Below are 25,644 nucleotides of genomic sequence, written 5' to 3'. Positions count from 1 at the left end.
TATATGTTATTTTGAAAACGACATTTCTAGAAGATAAAAAAGAGGTTCCAAGGGGTGTAATAACCCTTTAAGGAAAAATGGTATAATGGACAATTAAAAGATAAAATGGGCTTTCTTCCGTTGGCACCCGCGGAAGAACCTGTCACCTTTCTTCCGCAGGAGCCCGCGGAAGAACACCTTCTTCCGCTGGCTCCATTTTATTCTCGCAGAAGAACCTGTGGAACCTTCTTCTGCAAGCTTTCAATCCTTCTCGTGGAAGAACCTGCCAAACTTCTTCCACAGGATACATTTTGCTGTATATTGGTTTTTTTTCTTGAAAATTATGTCTGAACCAGTAATTTATTGATATTATTAGTTATTTTTTTTTATTTATTAGGTGTTACAAAGTGTATATGGTATTTAAGTTACACAAACTCCCTAATTTTGTGTTTTTTAGTTGCTATTAGGATGTCTAAATTGAATTGTTATTTGCTATCATTTTGGTGTGATTGATTTATGCATTAGGATGTCTAAATTGAATTGTTATTTGCTGTCATTTGGTTAGGATGTGTAAATAACTGTATACACTGCATAAATTGAATTGTTATGTGGAACACAACATGAAAGAGCAAAATTAAATTGGTTATCCAATTCCTTTTCATAGGAAATATGACACTATGGTGAGGAACCTCAACTACAATTTAAAAGAAATGTTGTGCTATGTCTGTTACGGGACAGAGATCGAGCATGAGACGAGTCTAGCTAGTAGCATCATGTGTTAGTAGAAGATAATATTGTAAAATACAACATAAATAGCTAGTTAACAAATTGAACACGAAATGATGGAGCACCTTGATTCCTCTAATTTGATGTATTGAGAATTTTGAATACAAAATGATGTGTTGAGAATTTTGAATACAAAATGATGCACTTGGTGATTACAAATCCAAGCACCCACATTTGTATTAGTTACAAGTATTTGTATTAGTTACAAATCCAAGCCATTCCAAACCAAATGCATATACCTTGACATAATTAGCTTAATTAAAATTTAAAAAATAAAAATAAGGCTATAAATTGGCAGGAATTATGGGTAATTAGTATTACTAATACTCAATACAAACCAAATATCCTTATTTGCTGATAAAGCCTAGCTGTCTATTTCTGACCATTAAATCCCTTCCTTGACAAGGATGAAAAGCTCTTATTGAAAGAATAATAGACAACTAGGACACATTAAATGACACATGTGAGCTATGTATCTAGCCCTTCCTAGTAAGAACAAATGCTTTGTTCGGGTGCTTACTCTTTTCTCCATACCTTACCATATGAACTAGAATATTGTAATAGTTCACTTTCATTGTAACTAAGATTCATGTGCAGTTGGTGATTACAAATCCAAGCACCCACATGGATCCCCAAGCCTTGTTCCCTTTTTGAATATTTTACCATACTCTCTATTTTTATAAATTCTCAATTCACAATCAATCAAAGTGTTTGACTTCACAATCATATAATTTCTTTGATTTAACTTGAACTTAGAGATGAATTAAAGGAATTTATATGACAGTAATTGATTCTAATAGCAATGTATAAAGGAAAGAAAAATAAACCTTCTGGTTTAATAACTAGAATTGTGTCTTGAGAGAATCATAATGACAGGATTTGAGTTCTACTAATCAATTGAATTATATTTGGTGTGATTTATATATGCATTTGTTATATATGCATTTGTATGTCAATTATTTGGATAAATTATGTTGATCTAAATATATAATCTGTGGATTTGGATAAATTATGTGGATTAGTTAGGATTCCAAAGCTTTGTTACACAAATTATTTGAGTGTTTAATTTGACGAAAAAAAGTAAATGTTCTTCATGATTTCAGGTCATGGTTAGAACACGAGGTCTACGTCGTGTGGTAGGCACAGGTAGAGGCAGAGACCTTAGTCAGGATGTGCCTAAGGATGTTCCTCGACGTCGTAGGCCCACTACCTCAGCACGTAGGCAACGGGTTACCCAGAGAGTCGAGGATGTTCCTCAGTTGCCTGAGGATGTTCCTCAGTTGGCTGAGGATGTGCCTCATGCGTCTGATGGTAGCCCAGAGAGGACAGGAGCTGCCGATGGTGCTGAGATAGATCGATTGGCTAGTGATAGGACAGCTAATGATGATGAGGGGTTCCCCGGTGGGCCACGCGATCCATCTATTTTGATAGGATTTGCTGATCATGTGGCACACAGCATATGGAGTGGACAGGTACGTACTTATTTTATTCCAATAATTAGAAATTAGTTTCTTTTATTTTCAAATACACAAATTTATAAACTGTTATTCAATTTAGGAGCGACCCAATCTCAAGTTGGTCTCCCATGGTAAAAGTAGATAAATTTGGGAGACCGGCTGCTGAGATCGAAGGTATGATTGCGGCCACCGGATTGGATCCATTGATCAGGTGTTCTGTGATCACCTCTGATCCTGGACTCATATCCGCCTTTGTTGAGAGGTGGCATAGGGAGACGAGCAGCTTGCACCTCCCAGTAGGGGAGGTGACGATCACTCTAGACGACGTTTCGTCACTGCTGCACATTTCGACTACTGGCGTGCTGCATTCATTCGAGTTGCTGGTTACATCAGACGCAGTCGCCCTGTTGACGGAGCTACTTGAGGTCACCGCAGACAAGGCTACAGCTAAGACATGTCAGGCAGGTGGGCCTCATGTTCGGTTGTCCTGTCTTCAGGACATGTACCAGAGTAGGTGTCGGGCCAGGCAGTGGGTTGCTGCAGCTCGGACATACCTACTTCATTTGGTTGGTTGCACTCTTTTCGCTAACAAGAGTGCAACCCATGTCCATGTTGTGCACCTGCAGGCATTCAGAGACTTAGGTCAGGCAGGGGCATTCTCTTGGGGAGCGGCCGCTTTGGTCCACTTGTACGATCAGCTTAACGAGGCGTCCCAGGCCCCTACATGGCAGATGGTTGGTTACATTTCACTACTTCAGGTGAGTATCGCTGCTTGTAATTTAAATTAAAGTAAAATTCAACCCATGTTTGATTGCTGATGTTGACTTTGTGTTTGTAGTGCTGGATTTACGAGCACTTTCCATCAGTCCACAGGTCTGTTGTTGACGATGGTTATGTTGAGGCTAGCCCACATGCCTGTAGGTGGCTTACGGGTAAGGCCCAGATGACCGGGATTAAGGGAGCCCCTTACAGAGCACGTATTGATGCCCTGACAGTGACCGACCTCTGTTGGATGTCGTATGCTGAGCATCGGGGAGTTCGAGGCTATGACTTGATCTCCTCCTACACGGGGCAAGTCAGATGGGGTCCGATCATCGTCTACCTTTGACCAGAGAGGGTGGTTCAGCAGATGGGGTACATTCAGACCATTCCTCCGCCACCGGTTCGTGATTCGTTGACAGGTACTAATATAGACGACCGGTGGGTACACTTTTCAGATCATGTGGCGCCTACAGGGGAGCTCTGTGTAGTTCCTGGGCAGGTGGCCCCAGACTACATGGAGTGGTTTTTTCAGATTTCACACCTCTTTGTGACGCCGACGGAGGACACTACTGAGCTGAGACCTGCGCCTCCCCCTCCCACTCATGATGATGACTTCGTCGAGCCACCTGTCGCCGAGGTTCCAGTCGCGTCAGATCCCCCTACGCATTCTGTGGTAAGTTGTGCACTTTTTGTTAACTTAATTATTTTTTATAAATTTATACTGACTTGTTATTTTCATTGAGACAGGTTGATTGCACGGCATGTGTTAGGATGGGAAGGATTGGTGAGCATTTGGAGCACGTCATCAACCTCAGGATGGTGACTGTAGGGACTGACTTATATCATATCATGGATCTTTGTCTAAGGATAGCTAGAGATGACGACCCAGATGATAGTCTTAGGCCGCGACAGAGACCCCGCATAGATTAGGATTTATCTTTTTTATTGTATTTGTTTATGAATTTAAATTTTAGTATTTGTTTTTGTATTTGTTAAAACATATTGACTTAGATAATGTCTCTATTTCTTTATGTATTTAAATTATCTTTTTACTTAAATTGTTAATTTTAGTATTTGTTTATGTATATGATAAATATAAGTTAGAAATTTTTTAAAATAAGTTAGAAATTTTAAAAAATAAGTAAGACATTTTAAAAAGTAAGTTAGAAATTTTAAAAAAATAAGTTAGAAATTTTAATTGATTGAAACAAATAAGTTAGAAATTTCAATTGAATGTAATTGAATGGACAAAATAAGTTAGAAATTTTAATTTATACTGAAAATTATTATATAATTTAAACAACAATAAGTTAGAAATTTCAAAAAAATAAGTTACAAATTTTAAAAAAATAAGTTAGAAATTTAAAATAATAAGTTAGAAATTTTAAAAAAATAAGTTAGTCATTGAAACAAATAAGTTCCAAATTTTAATTGATTGAAACAAATAAGTTAGAAATTTTAATTGATTGAAACAAATAAGTTATAAATTTTAATTAAATGTAATTGATTGGACAAAATAAGTTACAAATTTTAATTTTTACTTAAAATTATTATATAATTTAATCAACAATAAGTTACCAATTTCAAAAAAAATAAGTTAGAAATTTAAAAAAAAAATAAGTTAGAGATTTAAAAAAATAAGTTAGAAATTTCAAAAAAATAAGTTAGAAATTTTAAAAAAATAAGTTAGTCATTGAAACAAATAAGTTAGAAATTTTAATCAAATGTAATTGATTGGAAAAAATAAGTTACAAATTTTAATTTTTACTTAAAATTATTATATTATTTAATCAACAATAAGTTACAAATTTCAAAAAAATAAGTTAAAGATTTCAAAAAATAAGTTACAAATTTTTTTAAAAAAATAAGTTAGAAGTTTTAATTAAATGTAATTTATTGGACAAAATAAGTTACAAATTTTAATTGTTTTTGGTTGTGTAATTTCTTTTCAATTGCTTGTAATGCAGTGGATAAAAGTACTGTTTGCACCTTTTTTTTCTCTTTGTAACTCCTTATAAAAAATTTTGATAAAATTTGATTATAAAACTTTTATTCCTTTTTGATACATACTACACATTACAAACGGGTCACAAACATAACAAATTGACACACTAAGACATATTGCATCGACTACAACATCATGGACACAAATTTAATTTGCACGAAACAGCCTAACATTTAACTAGCATTCAATCACGCAAGGACGTAACCACATCGTCCTCATTTTCCATAACCACTTTACTAAAGAGAGCCAAAATTTCTATTGGCACAAATTGTTTCCAGTAATTGGACTCTACCAGCACCTTCAGCACGTCGTCGTCACATTTCAGCTCAATAATTTCAAATTCTAAAACTTTCTCAGAATACTCCAAATGACTAGGTTTTCGATAAAACAAACACCTTAAAACTTGGGATTCGTGAATCCCATGAGGAGGATTCCCTTTAGGTGTTACTTGCTTGATCAAATCCTTCAGTTGATCTATGCTACATCCTTTTGGAATATCAATTTTTTTTGGATTTATTCCGGTGAATGCGTAACCCACAAAGTTGTTTTGGCATGGCATGTTCCACCTTCCGTTGTAATACAGAACCGCATCATGTGTAGGGATGCTGGGGCGTTCAAGTAAGTTTAAAATTGCATCTGTTGTTCTACCAACGGTACATAACAACTCAATCGGTCCAACAAATGAAAATTGATCATTATACATTAACATGGTGTTCACATCCATGTCATTTTTCAATTGCATACTTTCAAAGTGAATGTTGTTACCTGTATCTTCCACTGGTCGCCGGTAATGAATTTCATCCACAACTTGATTGTTGTTTTGTTGAAGGCTATTGTGTATTCTGCTTTTGAGAGTTGAAAAATCGCATAGGTTTGGTACTCGCATGGGCACTGGACTATAACTTTGAAAATAAACCCCACATTCATTGTGAATGACGGTTCCATTTGGAAAAATGAATGTCAACCTCGAGTTCACGATCCTCTGGGATGAAGTCTCTCCTAAGAATGTCATTGTTTATCGAAAATTAATTTGACAAACTCTAAATACCAGTTGTTCTTGAGTACCATGGACATCCCCATCTGTCATTTATATAGATGGCCCAGCCAGGCACATGGCTTCACTTTTACTAGACCCGTGACTATTTTACATTGTGAAGCGTAAAACTAAAGCAACCTTCAGCCACGTCATTCATTGTCAGGTCACGTCAGTCATTGTCGTCTGGCGTCATTAACTATTGTGTAACATCAAATCCAGTTCACAGAACTGCTTATTTCATCAAACCTTGCGTGGAAGAGTCAGTAGAAGGAAGGCCCAAAACTCAAAAAAGTTGGTTTCGGGCCATGTAAAGTTGCCTAAGTACCCCTGTTCGGGGATTTTTAAAAATTATCTGGGAAAGCCGTGAGACTCTCCAAAGGTGCTCTGCCTCATGTTTGCGCATCAACGAATCCAAAAATAATAATAGGAGACACCGGTTCATTCAAACAGGGCCTGCAACGGAAGGCCCAAAACTCAAAAAAGTTAGTTTCGGGCCATGTAAACTTGCCTAAGTACCCCTGTTTGGGGTTTTTTAAAATTATCTGGGGAAGCCGTGAGACTCTCCAAAGGTGGCCTACCTCATATTTGCACGGCAACGAATCCAAAACAAATAACAGCAGACACCGGTTCATTCGAAAAGGGCCTGCAACAGAAGGCCCAAAACTCAAAAAAGTTGGTTTCGGGCCATGTAAACTTGCCTAAGTACCCCTATTCGGGGTTTTTTTAAAATTATCTGGGAAAGCCTTGAAACTCTCCAAAGGTGGTCTGCCTCATGTTTGCACGTCAACGAATCCAAAAAAAAATAACAACAGACACCGATTCATTCAAAAAGGGCCTGTAACAGAAGGCCCAAAACTCAAAAAAGTTAGTTTCGGGCCATGTAAACTTGCCTAAGTACCCCTGTTCGGGGTTTTTTTAAAATTATCTGGGAAATCCATGAGACTCTCCAAAGGTGGCCTACCTTGTGTTTGCAAGTCAATGAATCCAAAAAAAAATAACAGCCGACGTTCATTCGAAAAGGGCCTGCAAAAGAAGGCCCAAAACTCAAAAAATTAGTTTCGGGCCAACATTTCCTCTTTAGGGACGACATGTGGCCTGCTACTCTGGCACTTATCTGGCATGTCCATCCTTCTTGGACACCTCACTTGTTTCTCTTTCGGCCGCCATCGGTCTTGTCGTCGTCGAAGGCGCCCTTGCGCTTGCCGGCAAAACCTTTTCCGGCGACCTCCTTGCCTTTTCCTTTGGCCTTGTTCGTCATTTCTACAGAGAATGCAATGAGACCAACGCCAATTGCATGGTCAGAGTTAGAGAAATGGAGAGAGGAAGAAGTGTGTGACTGGAGTGTGTATAACTATGAAGAACGAGGAGTCCAAAATGAATTTTACTTTAAAAAATTTCAGGAAAAATGTGACCGACACATATAATGCGGTGCGTAGAAGAATCGGCCATTGGTCAACTTCTCAGAGGAAAAAATCATTTAACTAGTACAAAATAATCTTAAAATTAACAAAATAATTTAACTAAGTAACCCACGGAAGAACCTTCTTCCGTGGGACTCCACGGAAGAACCTTCTTCTGTTGAGTCTCGCGGAAGAAGGTTCTTCCGTGGAGTCCCACGGAAGAAGGTTCTTTCGTAGTTCTTCTGCAGTTGACAGTGGCGGAAGAATTCTTCCGTGGGACTCCACGGAAGAACCTTCTTCCGCAGTTGACATTATAACTGCAGAAGAAGGTTCTTCTGTGGAGTCCCACGAAAGAATTCTTCCGCCCCTGTCAACGGAACAAGTTTGCAAAAAAGCATGAAGGGCATTTTTGGGATTTTTAAAATTTGCTGGGTGCCCCTAGCAAATCCCTTTCTTTCCCACAAATATCCCTCAAAATAGACTCTCGTTCAAGCCCTTTCCAAAAATTGCATTGAATCACCGTTGTTCCCTTCAACCAGTTTGGATTCATCAATTTTGGCTTCATTTTTTGCTCCCCAAATGCATTGAAGGATGGTGAAATTTGATGCTCCCTTTAACCTAATCTCATCAAGTCATTTCATACCTTCATATTTTCCACCTCAAAGACCCATTCAATAGAGAAATCAACACTAATCAATGCAACCTCGTATTTGCCTATTGTCTGCCACTCACAACTCAAAGTGACCCTAACCCTAACCAATGTCTAACTGCCAAGCCCAACATCGTGAATTAGTAGCAACCCTGACTAAGCTAGCGATCATTCACCCGCTTTAAGATGTTGATTCACATAATTGCATGTAGCAACCTCATCATGGAGTCGCAATGATTGGGTTACTTGAAACAAGTTTTCCTCCTTGTTGATGGTGTATTGTTGCTCTTTGCTCGCACTCACAGTAGGGATTTGACGAAAGAAAATTGCAAGGAGTGAACATTGGGAATGTATTTTTAGGGATATTTTGGAAAAATATAAATAAATAGGGATTGTATTATTATAAAGGAGGAGTGCAAATAGCAATTCCCTTTCATTTTAATGAATTGGTGTGACTCAGGCTCATTTCAATTAAATTTTCACCTACCAATCAAAATTTGAAGTGAAACCCCATTTCATGTCTACTTGGTGGGAGAAGAAAATAAACTCAAGGGACCATAGGAGAAGAGGATGGGTGCTTACCAACTAGAAATCAATCAAAAATCTCTTGAGAGGGACAAGAACCAAATCTCTTCAATGTAAAATCCAACTCTCTAGCTCTAGAGATGAAGAGAAAGCTTGTAGAAGGTGGAATGAGAAAAATGAGAAATCGAAGCCCTGTTTCAGATTTTGAAGCTTTTTAGGAAAGGATTTATGTAGTGGATTGGGTTTCTCCTAAGTTGCTACCTATTTCCTCTAATATTTATATTTATTTTAATTATAATATTTTATATAATTAAAATTTATAATAAATAAATAATTTTAAATATTTACTAATACTACAATTAGAATTTGTAATATATAAATATTTTAGAACTTATAAATTTATTTTAGATTTACAGTCAATAATTTATATTATGAAACAAGGTTATCTTGAACTATAATATTTTATTGGAATTAAATTTATGAATAAGGATAAAAATCATAGATTAAGAGATAAGAAGTTAAGAAAAAAATTTCCATTGAAGAAATATTCCTAAAAAACTCTGTTATGGAAGAATAACTCCTAAAAACTCTGTTATATACAGAGAATTGAATTTCAATATTATTTTAGTTATATAAAACAAAAATTTATCCTATGCATTAAACTCATATAGGCTTAAATCCAGATAAAATATGGAGATACAAAATAAAAAAACATACTAATAAAATGAGAAAAAGTAATTAAAGATGAGGAAAAATAAAATTTAAATTAAGAGATCTTTTCACTACTTTATTTATGTGTTTAGCTTGGTCGTATTTTATTGTACTAATTGACATTCTGTTTGCATTGATTCAATAATCCTTGGTACTTGCTTCATAAATTCACTTTGACAATAAAACTATTTTATTTATAATTTATGTAACGACATACAGGGATGATTAAATAGTCCATTATCTTCATTACTTTTTTTAATCGGTAAATTTAGTTATTAGAATGTTGGTTTCGTTGACAGAAGAAATTGAAGTCGCGACCTTTTCTCCGTTTTCCTTCTCCCTTAACATGTAATCCATCTTATATCTCCCATTTTCTTCATTACTACTAGAGTCCTGTACAATGCGAACTTCCTTTTCAGCTTGGAATTGTGTGAGGAATACAAGGAATCAATGTTTCTTTAGGAATGAGTCCTTCGACAGTGAAGATCTCATTATGTTTTTAGCTTGGAATTAGCTACACGATCTGTCGGATGGGTTTTGTTACTCCTACACACAGTGGTGTATTAACCCAGGAGCTTGCTTGTGCATTAAACAGAGGTCAGGTCCCACGTGAATGCTGATTTCGCAGGAGTATACTTGAGGATGGGGATAGAAATTTTTTCATAACAGAGTCGGGATGCTTACTACAGTCTCAACGAAGGATCCTTTTCGTAACTTGATTTCGATCTGTTATTTGGTATACTGTCCAGTTCAAATGGGAGGGTGCTTTCTTTGAATTTAGTGTTTGTTTTGCTCTAAATTCCTAGTAACCAGCTGTTCATATTCTATCATTGCTGATGTATGTGGGTTGGAGATTTGCCGTAGTTGGTGGGATTTTTATCATGGGCTAAGACAATTCTGTTTTAGTGTCCGAAGTTATGTTTTTTGGCTAGGTAGGAGGCTTTTCGTTTTCAATTACTTCCTTGGGGGTAGAATCTTCGGTTATTCAAGTTTTATGTTGTTTTGTAACTGCTTGTGTTTTATATATATACTAGTAGCTAACCGTGCATACGCACGGGTCGTTCGTCAATTGATTTTCGATTAATAAATATAGTATAAAAAAATACAGTAATATAGAGGATTACTACATAGGCAAATTGGTAAACAAAGAGAACTTACGCAAAAACAAAGCAGTGAAAGAAAAACAAAAACAAAAAGGAAGAAGGAAATACCTGAAGGTGAGTGTGTTGCACTCGAGAAAGAGAAATGCAAAAAGGAAGAAGGAAATACTTGAAGGTGAGTGTGTTGCGGTGGAGAAAGAGAAATGTGAATCCGAAAGGAGAAGAGGTAAATCTGACGATGGAGGCTGAGTTATATCCTACAGGAACAACAGAGAGATAAACCATGACTACCTAACCCATCCTCAAACCCTAACCAAAATCGTAAAAAATAGAATGAAGATGAGAAGAGAGCTATATCAAGAACAGAAAATGCAACACACACAGCATAATACCCACCATAACGTTTCTGGAACCCTCCTACAAAGATGAAGAGAGACGAAAAATCTCAGTCTGTCGCTGCCACATGTCAACAACTCTGCCACGCGTCAGCAAATTACGCAAAGGGCAAAATGACCAAAAAACCAACAAATGTGCCACGTGTCAAACTGCTAGGTAGGGGCACAACAGGGTTTTCCAGGGGCTTTTTTCCACCGTTTTTTGTTGACTTTTCCACGAGTCACTATCTGATTGGCAGATTTCAATTCCCCATTTAATTTCACTCAATCAGAGCTGCGCTTGCCACATGTTGCTTCCTGATTAGCGAATTTTAAATCCCAATTTAATTTCATTTGATAATCAAAACTGTAAATAACTAAAACAAAAGATGGATGAAAACTGGAGAAAGAAAATATTAACAAAGAGAGAGAGTAATAAGGGAGAGAAAGAGATAAACGGAGGAAGAAAAGATTCAGGATTTGAGCCAAATTATTATGTGAAATTAAATGGAAAGTTGAAATCCGCCAATTAGAGAATGACACACGCTAGGAACCTCAAAGAAAAATCTCAATGTTCACTCCTTGCATTACAACATAAAAAAGGGCCTTTAGCTAGAGCATACATAATAATAATAATAATAATAATAACAATAATAATAATAATAATAATAATAATAACAGCAACACTTGTTTTCCTCGTCGTGGTTGACCATCATCTCAAGGCTATACCTGACAATGTATATAAGAGTGTAAGAAAGTGATAAATGAAAGGCACACCAATCGAGCAGGAGTGCAATAACTGCTGCCAAGGTTAACATTAGTTTTTTTGTGGCATTGAATGCAATCTGGATAACACGATGAATGGTTATCCATAACAATTCTATTAATGGTGTTGATAGTAAGACAAACTATTTATGGCCAAAAACATAGGGATCCGATTTCGGGCCAACTGGTGGAGGAATTCAATAAACAACAACACTTTGATTAGAATTAATAGAGTTTGGTTGCCACTACTTTGGATTGGACTTTCTATTGCACAAAACAAATAGGAAACATAAATAACAGGTTTAGCTCATAAATGTAGTTAATCTCATAAATGGTCTTGGACTCAACTCTTGAAATAAATACATCCTTTGACAATAATTGACTTGAGAGAATTGCTAACTAATATAGGATTATTTTCTGACTTAACAAAGTAGTAAAACACTTGCATATCATCATCTTTTTCTCCTAAGCCAACATTTCCAAAACAACCTTTATCATAGGGTAATTCAGATTCAGATCGATTAATACAATCTATATAGGAGTTCACACAGATTGGAATTAGCTAGTCAAATAGAAGGGTAACAATAATTAAATCCAAATCTAGTAATTATTATTATAGGAATTAACATAAAAAGTTTGTATATAAAAAAAACACCTATTTGAAAGGTAAGACCTGAAAATGAAGAGAAGCAAAAATTTATTATAAAAGACATAGTGAAGCCAATACATATCACATTGTATAGAAGACATAGTATATGTTCACTAAATATAGTGTAGGAGTAGAAGGTCAACATATCCAAGGATATCAGAAGTACCTTGGAATATACCTGAAGTATTTGGGTATGCTAGCAGCTTAAAAACTAAATGAGAAATCTGCTACTTTCAACTGAGGCAAAAAATATAAGTTAGTCTCATTTGTGTCCCAAATCTGCTATGGTACCTCCCTTTTCCTGCTGCATCCCAAATCTCAAACATTTTTCATGCATATCCCGAACCAAAATTGATTATCTTTCCATCTTCCCCATAAGGAAATAGGAGAGGGTATTGCAAAGCTAGACAACTAGAATGTAATTCATGGATCCTTTGTAATTGTCCATGCTGAGTTTCAACAATAATATCTCTTTTTGAATTTGCATCAAAATCGCCTGGTCTGAAGGAGTCATACACATATGTTGTTCCTTAACACAAATTTTAGAATTAACTGTCATATTGAAGAGAAGCAAATAAGAAAATGATATCAGGTTTTCTAACACAACAAGTAATTTTATACCTTAGTTTTAGGGTACCACAGAAATATGAAAAACGCCAACTTAGCTTCACTATACATTGAGACCCTTCATGAAGAAAGTAATTCAAAAATAAGAAATCATAAACTTTTTTTTGGTAATAAGCAGATCTCAGTATAAACTTTTTTTATCAATAAGAAATCCCTATGGATTACATGCTTCCATGGCAATATATAAGGGATTGGGCCAATGATGCAACATACTGCCTCTATCACAAAAGAAACATTAATTTGTCAGTCACTATGGAATTTTGTAAGCCATAAACAATAACATATGGGTAGAGGAAAAGAAGGAATGTTGTTGTATGATATATACTTACAATAGTTACACACTTACATGCCTTTTTGATGAAATATTTGCATTTTTGCAATTCCTTGTAAACATCACCTTTGGGTGCATACTCTAAAATCAAATAAACTCGTTCCTGCAATAGATAATTCATAAATCATAAATAGGGAAGTATCCCAAAATCAGGACACGCATGGAGTTCCAAGATTAAAAACCAAAACTTCATTTAGGCATCTCACTAAACACATAACTTACAACCCATTTCACCAACAATGTAACCGCATGACCATTAATGCTTCCTAAAAGGAAAATGGTTTTCTTTGTTATCACCACCTACACACACCAGGAACCTCAAAGAAAAATCTCAATGTTCACTCCCGGCATTACAACATAAAAAAGAGTCTTCTGCTAGAGCATACATAATAATAACAACAACAACAACAACAACAACAACAACAACAACAATAATAATAGTAATAATAATTAAAGTAAACAAATAAACAACACAAACTAAGAGAGAGTAGGAAAAAAACCGTACATACTTACCAACAACCCCATGCTTTCTTAGCATTTGTGTAACAATCAACACCAAGTCAGTAGCTATGACACCATCTCGTAGTTTGCCTAATAATTTGAACCCAACAACACCTGGTAAGACCATGCTCGTGGGCTGCAAAAATATGAGATAAATAAATATTTCTTACAATAGCTCCTCCATTGGTCAAAACCACGCAGGTCTATACATCATTACAAACAACATGCATACTGTTAAAAGAAATTCGAAGATACTCAGAGAATAAATTAATTTCATTCTCTAATTTTAAAAATAACTCAAAGGGTTCTATAACAAATTAACATGTTAGTTTTACCTGGCCAAGCATTGTAACTTTTGCTTCTATTTCACCAACTCCCCATCCAGCAATACCCAGGCCATCAATCATAGTTGTGTGTGAATCAGTTCTCGTCATTTGTGTTGAACACAACTCTACCAAGGTATTATAAATTAACCTGCAAAATTAAAATCACAAAACTTGATTCAGAAGACAAATTTGAATCACGGGATGAATTTTTTTTCATTGCATGTAAAATTAAAATTATTCTAAATATAAAAGTATCACCAACTCTCTCACATACTGTCAAAACAGCCACCAAAATCCTGGAATAGAGAGAATATGAAAAAAATAGTCTTTAATATATCCCAACATTTTATTTTTATACGTGGTAGCATGAGAAATAATCAGAATCCAAACACAACTATTTTCCATGTTTGCTATGGTGGCACGCCAAAGACAGTTCACTCATGCCTTCCCCTGCATTGGTAAAAAGCAATTATCCAGGTAAATTCTCTAATTTTAAAAGTAACTCAGAGGGTTCTATAACAAATTAGCATGTTAGTTTTACCTACACAAATTAAGAGAGAGAAGAAAGAAGACATGTGTCATCACAACATACAAAAGGGCCTTCAGCTAGCGTCTACATAATAATAATAATAATAATAACAACAACAACAACAACAATAATTAAAAAAAACAAAAAATAACACAAAAATCACTGCACAACGAAATTAAAATGGAATATTGAATTAGGAAAAAAGATCACATGCCTTAAAAATCACCGTACAACAAAATTAAAATGAAATATTGAATTAGGCAAAAAAAAAAATAAACCTGACTCTCTAAGACCACAGGTTCTACCAACGAGATTGCTCAAACCTGAAATTACAATCAACAAATTAGCTAGATTGAATTACTATGATAGCACACTTTTACAAATTACAAAGCAAGACGGGTGCCATTAATCATTGCATCAAAATAATCTTCAACACACCAAACGAAAGAAGATATCAGCAATGAGCATCCCATGTATTCCCACAATTAGTTTAAACTTTATCACAATTTAAAATACAAAATTTAGATACATTCAAAAGATCTTAGTAGCACAAAACATAATGTTTTCCTATGTTACAGGTTTTGCCTTAAAATTGATATAGTTCATAGTTACAATCTAGGAATCACACCGTCAAAAAGTTAGCACATAATACCTATTATATAATCGATTGATCATGACAAAACTTTAACGAATAAAATAAGATGTGTTACTGTGTCGGAGATTAAAGTATATAATACCTATTATATAATTATGTATACTATAAAATTTAATTTAACAATTGACTAAAAGATATGCAGACATCCTGGAGATATATATTATGTTGACCAACAAGGGAGAAAAAAATACCTCAATTTCAAAAACTCCATGTGCAGCATCCCCAGCTCCATCTTGCCCAGCTCCATCTTGTTGAGGTATATATCCACCAGCATTATATTGAGAAGTCAAATCATTGCGTGTTCGCTTCCCTGACGGCCTCGTGAAGAAGTCCTGCATCTTTTTAAAGCATCAATAACATCTAAATGTAATGGATTTAAGCTCAGGTTTGACATTCTAGACCAAAATACCTATAAAATGTTTTGCAACAACAGTAACAATGTTTGTTGGCTTTATAAAATAACTCTACCATGATGAGGTCTCTTCAAATTTTGACAACAGAGGAAGCATTCTTCTATCAGACCTAACTGACTTGTTTACCTGTGTATTAGAAGTTCCTTTGTCTGCCTCATCCCTCCCTTCCACATAAGCTACAGTTCCACACCATCATTACATTACTGCAAAGCGATTTGATTAAACACTTTATCTTGAATTTAAATAAAACTCACCAACATTGACATCAAGTGGAGACCTTTGGTTCATCCAAGGAGAAGGAGGTTGTTGTAGAAGATTATAAAGACAATATCAATGTACACTTAAACATGGTTATCAAATAATTTAAACAGAAGAGTTTGGGCACTGTAGAATAGCTACAGATTCAGATTAAATCAATTGCATAAGCCAATAATGGCATTTTAGAAACTTAAACATAGTTATCAATAGCACACTATAGAGCAATCATGGGCCACTACAAAGTGTATGAGATGAGAACGTAGTAATGTCTTGGAACATAATACCTGCAGTAGCAAAAAATAAAATTAAAAACATTAGGGTGTGTTTGGTTTGTATTTTCATATTCTATTTTCATTTCTTGTTTTCATTTTTTGAAAACTATTTTCATTTTCAAAAGATTAGAATTCTGAAAATATGGTTGGTTTGACTTCTTGTTTTCTGTTTTTAGGAAATAAAAACATTGAAAATTTATGATATATTGACTTCTTGTCTTTTTTGTATTTTTAAATTTGCTTAAAATTACATTCATTGTCATCTCATTTTCATTTTACCCAAAATGAGGTTCCTGTTTTCAACTGAAAGCATTGAAAGCGAAATTTTATTGTTTTCATTTTCTGGTTGTTTTCTGTTTTCATTTTCACTTAAAATGTTTTCAAAAATCCAATCAAACACATTTTCATCATCATTTTCTGTTTTCAGTGAAAATGAAAACAGAAAACAGGCAAACCAAACACCCCCTTAGCTACCAAGCTGCGTTGAAAATGTTCATATCCTTCTTATTGTCATGCTAGAAAAAAACAGCAACAGTACCGACAACAGAAATGTTTTTGCCCTTGTACCGCTTAATGAACAAATCTATTGTGTCCTTAAATGCTTAGGATCAAGCAATAGAGTAGTAATGTCTTGGAACATAATACCTGTTGTAGCAAAAAATAAAATAAAAAACATTAGATACCAAGCTGCAATGTAAATGAAATAAAAAAATGAAACCTTCATAATTTTTTTATAAAATAAATTACTTAGCCACACTTTAGAGTAGTAATGTCTTGGAACATAATACCTACCGTAGCAAAAAAATAAAATAAAAAACATTAGATACCAAGCTACAGTGAAAATGAAATACAAAATGAAACCTCCGAAGAAGACTTTCAGAAGAAAAAGAAAGCCACTAAATAGGCAACATAAAACTATCATCAAATTTTATTTGCTCTATCAGATGTGTTTTATCAATAGAAAAGAAGATGTATAATGAGGAAACATAATTAAACAAAGCAAATCTTAGGACCTTCATAAATTGAATAAATCTTATCTAACAATCACATAGTGAGAGCATCACTTAAATAACGAAATTGTAGTTAAAGGACATCCCATCAAAGATATTCAATTGGTTTGGAAATTTTGGAGATTGCATAATTTAGTTTCCAGTAGCCAAATCACCATGTCAAGAAGAGGTCCAAGGCGATCCCCAAAGCTAAGCTACATAATTGTTGCTTCACAATCTGATTCTTGATCTATTAGAACTATTGGCATAGGAACACTATTAGGATTGTCACCAGATTGCTGCATAGTAAGAATTATCCAATCAAACATCACAAAAATATATCTACATAAAAGCATGGCATACATAAAAGCATGGTATATGTAATGAATAATTAACAAAAGCTCAGATTGTTGCCAAATACATTTGTCAATTATAGCAGTCACTATCTTAGACCAGCATAACTATTGGCATAGGAACACTATCAGGATTGTCACCAGAATGTTGCGCAGTAAGAATTATCCAGTCAAACATCACAAAAATATATGAACATAAAAGCATGGCATACATAAAAGCAGGGCATATGTAATGAATAATTAACAAAAGCTCAGGTTGTTGGCAAATACATTTATCAATTATAGCAGTCACTATCTTAGACCAGCATAAACACCACCACCAACAATAGGGGTGAAAATATCAACCAAGAAAAAGAAAAGCGAGATATTATTGAAAAAGTAAAGCATGCATAGTTCCATTCTTAAATACCATATCAGGCAGCCAAGATCAATGTCACCACCGGAAAAAATGACTATTGGTTAAGAAGAAAACATGCATAACAACAGACAAAAATAAAACCTTGCAAATAGAGACAAACAGTAATGAAACAAACATGCATAACAGCAAAAGGGAAAAAAACTTGCCTGTTGGATGCTTCTTCGTCGATAGCCTGGTAAGCGGGAAAATAAAAAAGGAACGAAAAATAAAGTGGAAAAAATCAGTAAGAAAAAATAACTATTAGTTAAGAAGAAAACATGCATAACAATAAACAAAATTAAAACCTTGCAAATAGAGACAAATAGTAACGAAACAAACATGCACAACAACAAAAGGAGAAAAAACTTGCCTGCTAGATGCTTCTTCGTCGATAGTGCCTACTGGATGCTTCTTCGTCGATAGCCTGGTAAGCGGGAAAATACAAAAGGAACCAAAAACAAAGTGGAAAAATCAGTAAGAAAAAATAACTATCAGTTAAGAAGAAAACATGCATAACAACAAAAACTCAATAGAAAACCAAAGCAAAACTGGAAGAGATGGACCACAAAAATGAAGAAGAAAGAATGCACGGAGGAAACCTCGTGTAGCAAACAGAAAATGAAAAACCTCAGCAAGTGGAAAACTCAACAGGAAATAAAAGCAAAAACTGGAAATGAAGCTGGAAGAAGAAAGAAAGAAAACGAAGGAAGCATATTGAAGTTGGTGAGGAGATCACGCAAACAGAGGTAGCAGGAGTTGGTGAGGACACGACGGGTGAAGGGTGAAGGTTGAAAAAGAAGGCACATGGAGCAACCAACAGAGGTGGAAGTGTGACGCGGAAATGACTAAAAAACCAACAAAAGTGCCATGTGTCACAGCCTTATATAGGGGCATTTTTGGCTTTTCTAAGTATTTTTCTTTTATTAGATAGTATATAGATATATAAATATAGGGATCCCACACATTTTTTTTTAGAGCTAGCAAGTTACACCAAAAATATTTAACAGAAAAATCAATAAACTCTTTGTTTTAACAGATTTAATATAATGATATTACTGTTGATCTCCGTGCGTGCATGGCAACATGTTGATGACTTCAACATTCAACAACATCATTCCTTACTCGTGCAGGGGTGGAACTGTGTATTGTCGCCCCCCCTGAGAATTTTTTTTACTTAATATCTACAAAGAAAAAAACCACTGCCCCGCTTCTAATATATGTATAGGGTATGCAGAGTATGCAACTTTTATCTTTTACTAAGAAACAATCCGATTTATTTATTTGTTTCATTATAAGAAACAAAAGTTTTTCTTTTTAGGGAAAAAAGCTTTTATCTTAAAAGTTTTTTATATTTAAAAAAATATATCTTTTTTTATTTTATCTTTAAAACACAAAATAGCTTTTATCTAATAAATATTATCCAAAGGATTTCACCGATAAGCAGAAGGTTAACTTGAAGATTCAATTACAACATTATGAAATTGATTATATATTAAAATATTCTAAATTTCTAGATATATCCACACTTTCTGAGTTATGAAAAGTATTATCATCTTCAAGAAGATCCACAATTTATCGTATAATTGATAGAGTAATTAGTCTTGTGTTAACTCTTCTAATTTCAATTACTTTCATAGAACCTGCTTTTTCACCTATGATGCTTGTGAAAACAAGGCTTCACAATAAAATGGAAGATGAATTTCTTGCTAATACTTTAACAATTTATTAAAAATATATTCCAAAGACATTCACAACCGAATAAATCATGAAAGAGTTTTTAAAAAAAAATCAAGAATTGAAAAGAAATTGTTGTAGAATTGTTGTAATTTTTCAAAAGTATAGTATGCTGATTAAAAATAAAAATATAGATGTAGAATTGTTGTAATCAAGAATCAAAAATTACAGTATAATATGCTGATTAAAAATAAAAATATAGATGTAGAATTGTTGTAATTTTTTTACATATTTTGTATATTTTAAATTGCAATAAATTATTTTTAAAGAAATTAAATTAAAAAATGACTTTGACAAATAGCCACAAATTATAACATTATTAGCATAAAGAATGACAGGAATTAAAAATAGTTTTTCAAAAATTTGAAGGACTAATAGAAATAAATTCTTTTTTGAAGGACTAAGATAAATAATTATCCAACTTTAAAGGAATAAAAACATATTTAAATCCTCTTTATTTTGTCTACCATGTGAAATATTTTCCTGATTTCGTCCCTGTACTCGTGGTTCTAGAATTGTCATCTCAAAGTGAAATAAGGAAATAGGCATAATGTAGTTCTTGGGATTTTAATATTTTGGGACATTCAGGATTTGTTCCCTCCCTCATTCCATCACATGTATCCTCTATTCCCCATTCATCTTCTACCATTCCTGTCGCGAATTCATCGCAATAAGAACTCCATCTCGACAACCTGAAACCATCGCCAATGACACCTCGTCCTCGGCATCATCGTCGCGATCACTGTGCGAGGATGTGGGAAGATGAATGAAAAATTCATTCTAGTGATGTGTGAGAGAAGAAATAGGAGAGAGAGAAATAAGTGGGAAAGATAGAAATATAGTTTCTTATTTAAATTAAAAGTAAATTACAATACACACACATATTTAAGTATATGTTTGTTTGCCAAAAAAAGGAACCCTTTTGTATTTTAATTGCTTAAATATGTGGTATATCTCTCCCAAATCAAAGACAATTTTGGTGGAAAATCTCTCCCAAATAATGAAGACCATTCAAAGACAATTTTGGCGGAAAATCTCTCCCAAATCGCACATCGTACAATTGCCACAAACATATCACCGCCCTTGGATTCTAATCACTCCTGAACTTTCATCACATCATTGGCATCATTTACGACCACATTAAGCGCATGATAAAAATCTAGAAAATGGACTTTAAACCCCTTTGAATGTGTGAAGGCACGTTAAGCATGAACAATGTGACACTGAATGCCAAAACTAAATAGTTAGAGTTTGAATTTGTTGACCTATAACAATAAAATCTTCTATGTTACTTTCTATGTTAAATTAATTTTTAGGTCTCTAAATTATTTGGCAATTTTTAATTAGGTTTTAAAATTATTTTCTTATTTCAATGGGGTTCCTAAACTTGTATTTGCTTTTTTAATTAGGTCCCTGGTGGGATCTAATTAAAAAACAAATACAAGTTTTAAGACCCAACTATGGACCTAATTTAAAAAACACATGCAACTTCAAGATCCAATTAAAAAAATGGTTTAGGGGCATATTTAAGTATGACAAATAATTTAGTAACCTAGTTAAAAATTCTCAAAGTCTATGCAAGATAGTATTATCACCTGGCAAGTTGAGAATACTTAGTTTTAACTGATAGAGTTTCATAAATGAGAATAATGGCTTGGAAAGCTAAAAATACTAGCATGCATGTTAAGTCAAAAGACATTTATGTCTTAAGATGAATCAGGAGCCTTAAAATTTTGATTAAATGCAAATAAATACAAAGGTTAAAAATTGTGTCTTATGCGATATCAGACTATGTGATGGAAGCTTGCTTGTGGGGCTTTTATGGAGGCTGGATCTTTGAGCTTCAATGAGGTCCTTTAATGGTGATTTTCCACCATGGAGATGCAGCGGAAGACAAAGGAGAAGAGGTGAGAGGAGGCGCCATCCACTAGGGAATAAGCCATGGAAGAAGAAGCTTCACCACCAAGATGAGCCTTGGATAAGAAGCTTGGAAGGATGCTTCAATGGAGGAAAAGAAAGAGGGAGAGAAAGAGAGAGGGGGGAGCATGAAATTGAAGGAAAAAAAGGGAGAGAAGTTGAACTTTGAGTTGTGTCTCACAAGACTCTCATTCATCAAAGTTACAACAAGTGTTACACATGCTTCTATTTATAGACTAGGTAGCTTCCTTGAGAAGCTTTCTTGAGAAAACTTCCTTGAGAAGCTTCTTTGAGAAAACTTCCTTGAGAAGCTAGAGCTTAGCTACACACACCCCTCTCATAACTAAGCTCACCTCCTTGAGAAGCTTCCTTAAGAAGATTCCTTAAGAAGCACTATTAGAAAATATGCTTTCTACATTGGTTATTTATGACTTTCAACATCGGTTTTTCAACCGATGTTGAAAGTACCGACGTTGATAGTATTATCGTTAACATCGGTTTTTCAAAAACCGATGTTAACGTAAAATTACCAACATCGGTTATATAAATAACCGATGTGGCTAATATGAATTACACCCAGAAAATGTATATTAATGTTGAAAGTTAACATCGGTTTTTACAAAAAACCGATGTTAACGAATGTGTTACTGTTGACAGTTAACATCGGTTTTTTAAAAAAACCGATGTAAACCCACGTTAACATCGGTTGTTAACATCGGTTTTTTATAAAAAAACCGATGTTAACGAATGTGTTATTATTGACAGTTAACATCGGTTTTTTATAAAAACCGATGTTAACGAATGTGTTACTATTGACAGTTAACATCGGTTTTTATAAAAAACCGATGTTAACGAATGTGTTACTATTGAATTTTAACATCGGTTTTTTACAGAAAACCGATGTTAACGAATGTGTTATTATTGACAGTTAACATCGGTTTTTTCAAAAAACCGATGTTAACGAATGTGTTGCTATTGACAGTTAACATCGGTTTTTCTATAAAAAAACCGATGTTAACCCACGTTAACATCGGTTTTTATAAAAAACCGATGTTGTTTTCAGGAATTTTTTTATATAATGTCTTTGTTTTTACAAAAAAACCAAAATTTAACCTATAAATTTAAAATCAGACCACACAGCACACAACATATATCATTTGCATTCAGTTTTCAAATAGATTTTAGCAAAAAACTAGCTATCAACAAAGGTTGTTTAATGTTAAGATGAAACAACAATTGTAAAAAATGTAATGCAAAGTACGTAAACTAATTAATTAACCTAAAGTTACATAGTTGCCTAACATCCTATGTTTGATTTCTAACTTTTAGATAATACTGTGCCCACTGTATGCGAAGTGCCTTGAATCTCTCTGCTTCCAATGGTCTAACTTCATTAAAATACTGCATGATCAAATAAAAAAATAAATTAATAATGTAATAACAATTATAAAAAAACCAAATTTGTTTGTAATAAACAATTACCGTCTCCCAATTATTCCTGAAAGATCCTAAGATTATCGTGGACATGCAGTGCATCACGTAGTAGCCACATTCAGTGATTCCTTTTTGTCTATTACACTAAATACATAATGAAATTTGGATATTAATTAAACGTTAACTACAATTAGTGTACACACACATAAAATATATATAAGTAAAACTTTTATTTAAATCACGTACCTTAACAACAATTCACCTAGCAGCAGCCTTGGATTTCGGTTGTGGAGTATCATCAAGTCCTTTCAAAGCACTAGTGTTGAATATAAGGAACATTAAAATATTGATGTTATTGAGTTATGCCAATGAAAATGTATTGAAAACAATACGGACCTGTTAATTATTCCCTTAAGGTAGTTGTCTGGCCTGTTATGCAAAGAACAAAACCAGACAACTAGGTTTTCCTTAGGTAGAATGACGACCATTTGCCAGTGTCCACTGCAGTAGAGACGAATATGGGTTATTGTAGTAGTATAGATTATTTAAATTCAATTATTGTGTTTAACTTACCTATTCAGATAGGCTCCAAGGTAAACATCTCGTTTTGAACTCTGTATCCAACTCTTGATGTAACTTTCGGATTCAAATTGTGATTGCCCAGATCTCTGAATGGACTGTGGCTCGAGGAATCCATACACATCAGAATTCCCCGCTCGCACACTTGTGTCAGTCAGATGGCTGTGTTGTTAAGTCAAAGTTAATTATGTATGAATTTAAAACAATTACTTTGGTAATTAATAGTAATCTAAAATGACTTACAGAATCCACAACTGTATAACAGATATGCTGAGACATTGACCACCATGTGCAATTTCAGAGAGATCTTCGTGCTTTATTTACAACGGGAAGTTTTGATTAAACACCCCGAATATGGTAGCATCCCACATAACCTGGAGCGGCTTCAAAAACAGTTGTGGGATGGTCAATGTCATCAGGTACAGGGGATCATCGACCTCTTCATCCGGGCTCTCTGGAGGTTTTGTTGGAGACACAGCTGCCTATTGATAAAACATAGTTAATTAGAAAGTTTTGATTACAGTGAACAAATTAATTGAAAAAAAATAAATATATAATCAGAGTAAAATACTTGTTCTGATAAACGCTTCACAAGATGTGTTGGCCAAGCAAGGAAAGTGTTAAGTGTCTGTCCCACTAAGGTAACCTCGTCAGTGGGTACAGGAACGAGAGCCTCTGTATCTTTAACCTCCTCAACACCAACCTTGACTTGGCCATGCAACAAAGGGATGTTGTGAACTGTTGTGGATCCCTCGTAAAGTCTTCCTAGGGCAACCAAGCGGGAAGGATTTTCTTCAATATATAGGCCGCATTTGTCTGAGTCACCCGTCCCTGGATCGTTCCCTGAGGGAACAACACAACTCTCCTTTGTGCTAACACGAGGACCTGAGGGACCAACCTCTGGCTCTAGAGGTAGTGCAATTCCCTGTGATTGCATCTGAGACTGAAACTGGGACTGCATCAGGCTGAAGGATTCCATCATCTTTCGAGTCACTTTTTATGTGATTGACTCCTCCAGTTGGTCTCTGATTTGTTGGGTCAGCTGTTCTAGGTCTTCAAGAGGCATGGAGGAAGAACTGCGGGATGTTCGTGAAGCTGATCCAAAGTATTGCTTTATGGTGACACCGGCTCCAATAGCACGAACACGGCCAGGGTGCTCTGGTCGCCCAATGGCAGCAGTCAGGATATCCTGACGTCCATGAGGGACGAACGATCCCTGTGACGCCTGCTCGTCCAAAGAATCCTGTACCGAACACATATTTGTCCAAGGAATTCACAAAATACACAAAGATAATTACAATTATTAATTAAAAATGACTTACAATCCTGTCAGCTATTTCCTTTGCTGCCTCAAACGTCATCTGTCCAGTTTTCTTCGTGCGGGCCATCTTCCATTTCACGTGGCGTCTGATGGGAGATGGAGGGTCAATGATTCCCTCAGTGCTTCCAGACTGGGCAGCTTCTTCCAGTCTTTTCTTTGTCTTCTCAGCCATGAGCTTTTCTTCTAAATATTCATAACCCCCACGAGACAATACGTGGGGGGCAGTGTTTTGCTTCTGGGAGGCCTATGCCTTTTTCCGTACATCCTGCAAAAGTATAACATTAATGAAAATGATTATTACAATAAATTATAAGAAGTGATTTTGTTGTGGAAAACAACTAAAATGACAAAGTACATACCTCTCACGAGGGGTCTCTGCGAGTCTGACAAAACTGAGTCCATTTCTCCTTGCTAATGCCATATTTTTCACAGACAATGTCGTTCGCACCGTCCTTGTCGACTGCAAGTGCCCATTTCCTAGTCAAGTCAGATTTAAACTGCCTCCAGCGCTCGCCGACAATCTGAATAATTTTCTTCTTTGTCCTACTATCAGAAGCTTCAGGGATTTGAAATTCCGCCTGACAGACAATAAATTAGGTTTTATTGTAAGTAAATAACAAATTTAGACTATTAAAGAAAATCAACGAAGAAAACTCAAATACCTGAATATCCTCCCATATCAAATCCTTCTAAGTAGTAGGGACTTCCTTCCAGGTGTCATATGTCACGTCGACCTTATCACGAGCGACAATCCCCAAATATGTTCTTAATTTCTTCTTGTGGGGACCGTCGGCCTTGCCGGTAGCAGGA

The 25,644-nt window shown here is 34.9% G+C and overlaps 2 protein-coding genes and 1 long non-coding RNA gene across 3 annotated transcripts; 1 reads left to right on the top strand and 2 right to left on the bottom strand.

Annotated features, from left to right (window-relative positions):
• The first annotated feature begins 2,398 nt into the window (after positions 1–2,398).
• On the top strand, positions 2,399–3,330 carry LOC114412637 (protein MAIN-LIKE 2-like). Its single transcript, XM_028376639.1, has 2 exons — positions 2,399–2,980; positions 3,061–3,330. Exons 1-2 carry the CDS (start codon positions 2,399–2,401, stop codon positions 3,328–3,330), a joined length of 852 nt encoding a protein of 283 aa, XP_028232440.1.
• A 19,290-nt stretch (positions 3,331–22,620) lies between these two features.
• Positions 22,621–23,025, bottom strand: LOC114404835. The gene is made up of 2 exons (XR_003665149.1): positions 22,983–23,025; positions 22,621–22,901 (listed from the first exon to the last, which is right to left on the bottom strand). It is a non-coding gene; the product is annotated as an uncharacterized LOC114404835 (long non-coding RNA).
• A 736-nt stretch (positions 23,026–23,761) lies between these two features.
• Positions 23,762–24,857, bottom strand: LOC114404824. The gene is made up of 2 exons (XM_028367583.1): positions 24,085–24,857; positions 23,762–23,995 (listed from the first exon to the last, which is right to left on the bottom strand). The coding sequence occupies exons 1-2, from the start codon at positions 24,493–24,495 to the stop codon at positions 23,834–23,836; spliced, it is 573 nt and encodes a 190-aa protein (XP_028223384.1). The 5' UTR covers positions 24,496–24,857; the 3' UTR covers positions 23,762–23,833.
• Positions 24,858–25,644: the final 787 nt, after the last annotated feature.

The sequence above is a fragment of the Glycine soja genome, chromosome 1, assembly GCF_004193775.1.
Source record: "Glycine soja cultivar W05 chromosome 1, ASM419377v2, whole genome shotgun sequence".
Lineage (NCBI taxonomy): Eukaryota > Viridiplantae > Streptophyta > Magnoliopsida > Fabales > Fabaceae > Glycine > Glycine soja.
This window is presented reverse-complemented; position numbering and strand designations above follow the sequence as displayed.

Excerpts from the sequence above, each read along its gene's own strand:
- LOC114404824 (XM_028367583.1), bottom strand. The coding sequence starts at position 24,495 with ATGATGGAATCCTTCAGCCTGATGCAGTCCCAGTTTCAGTCTCAGATG. Across the intron at positions 23,996-24,084 it reads TGAAGCGTTTATCAGAACAA|GCAGCTGTGTCTCCAACAAA; the intron begins GTATTTTACTCT and ends TTTTATCAATAG.
- LOC114412637 (XM_028376639.1), top strand. The coding sequence starts at position 2,399 with ATGATTGCGGCCACCGGATTGGATCCATTGATCAGGTGTTCTGTGATC. Across the intron at positions 2,981-3,060 it reads GTTACATTTCACTACTTCAG|TGCTGGATTTACGAGCACTT; the intron begins GTGAGTATCGCT and ends TTGTGTTTGTAG.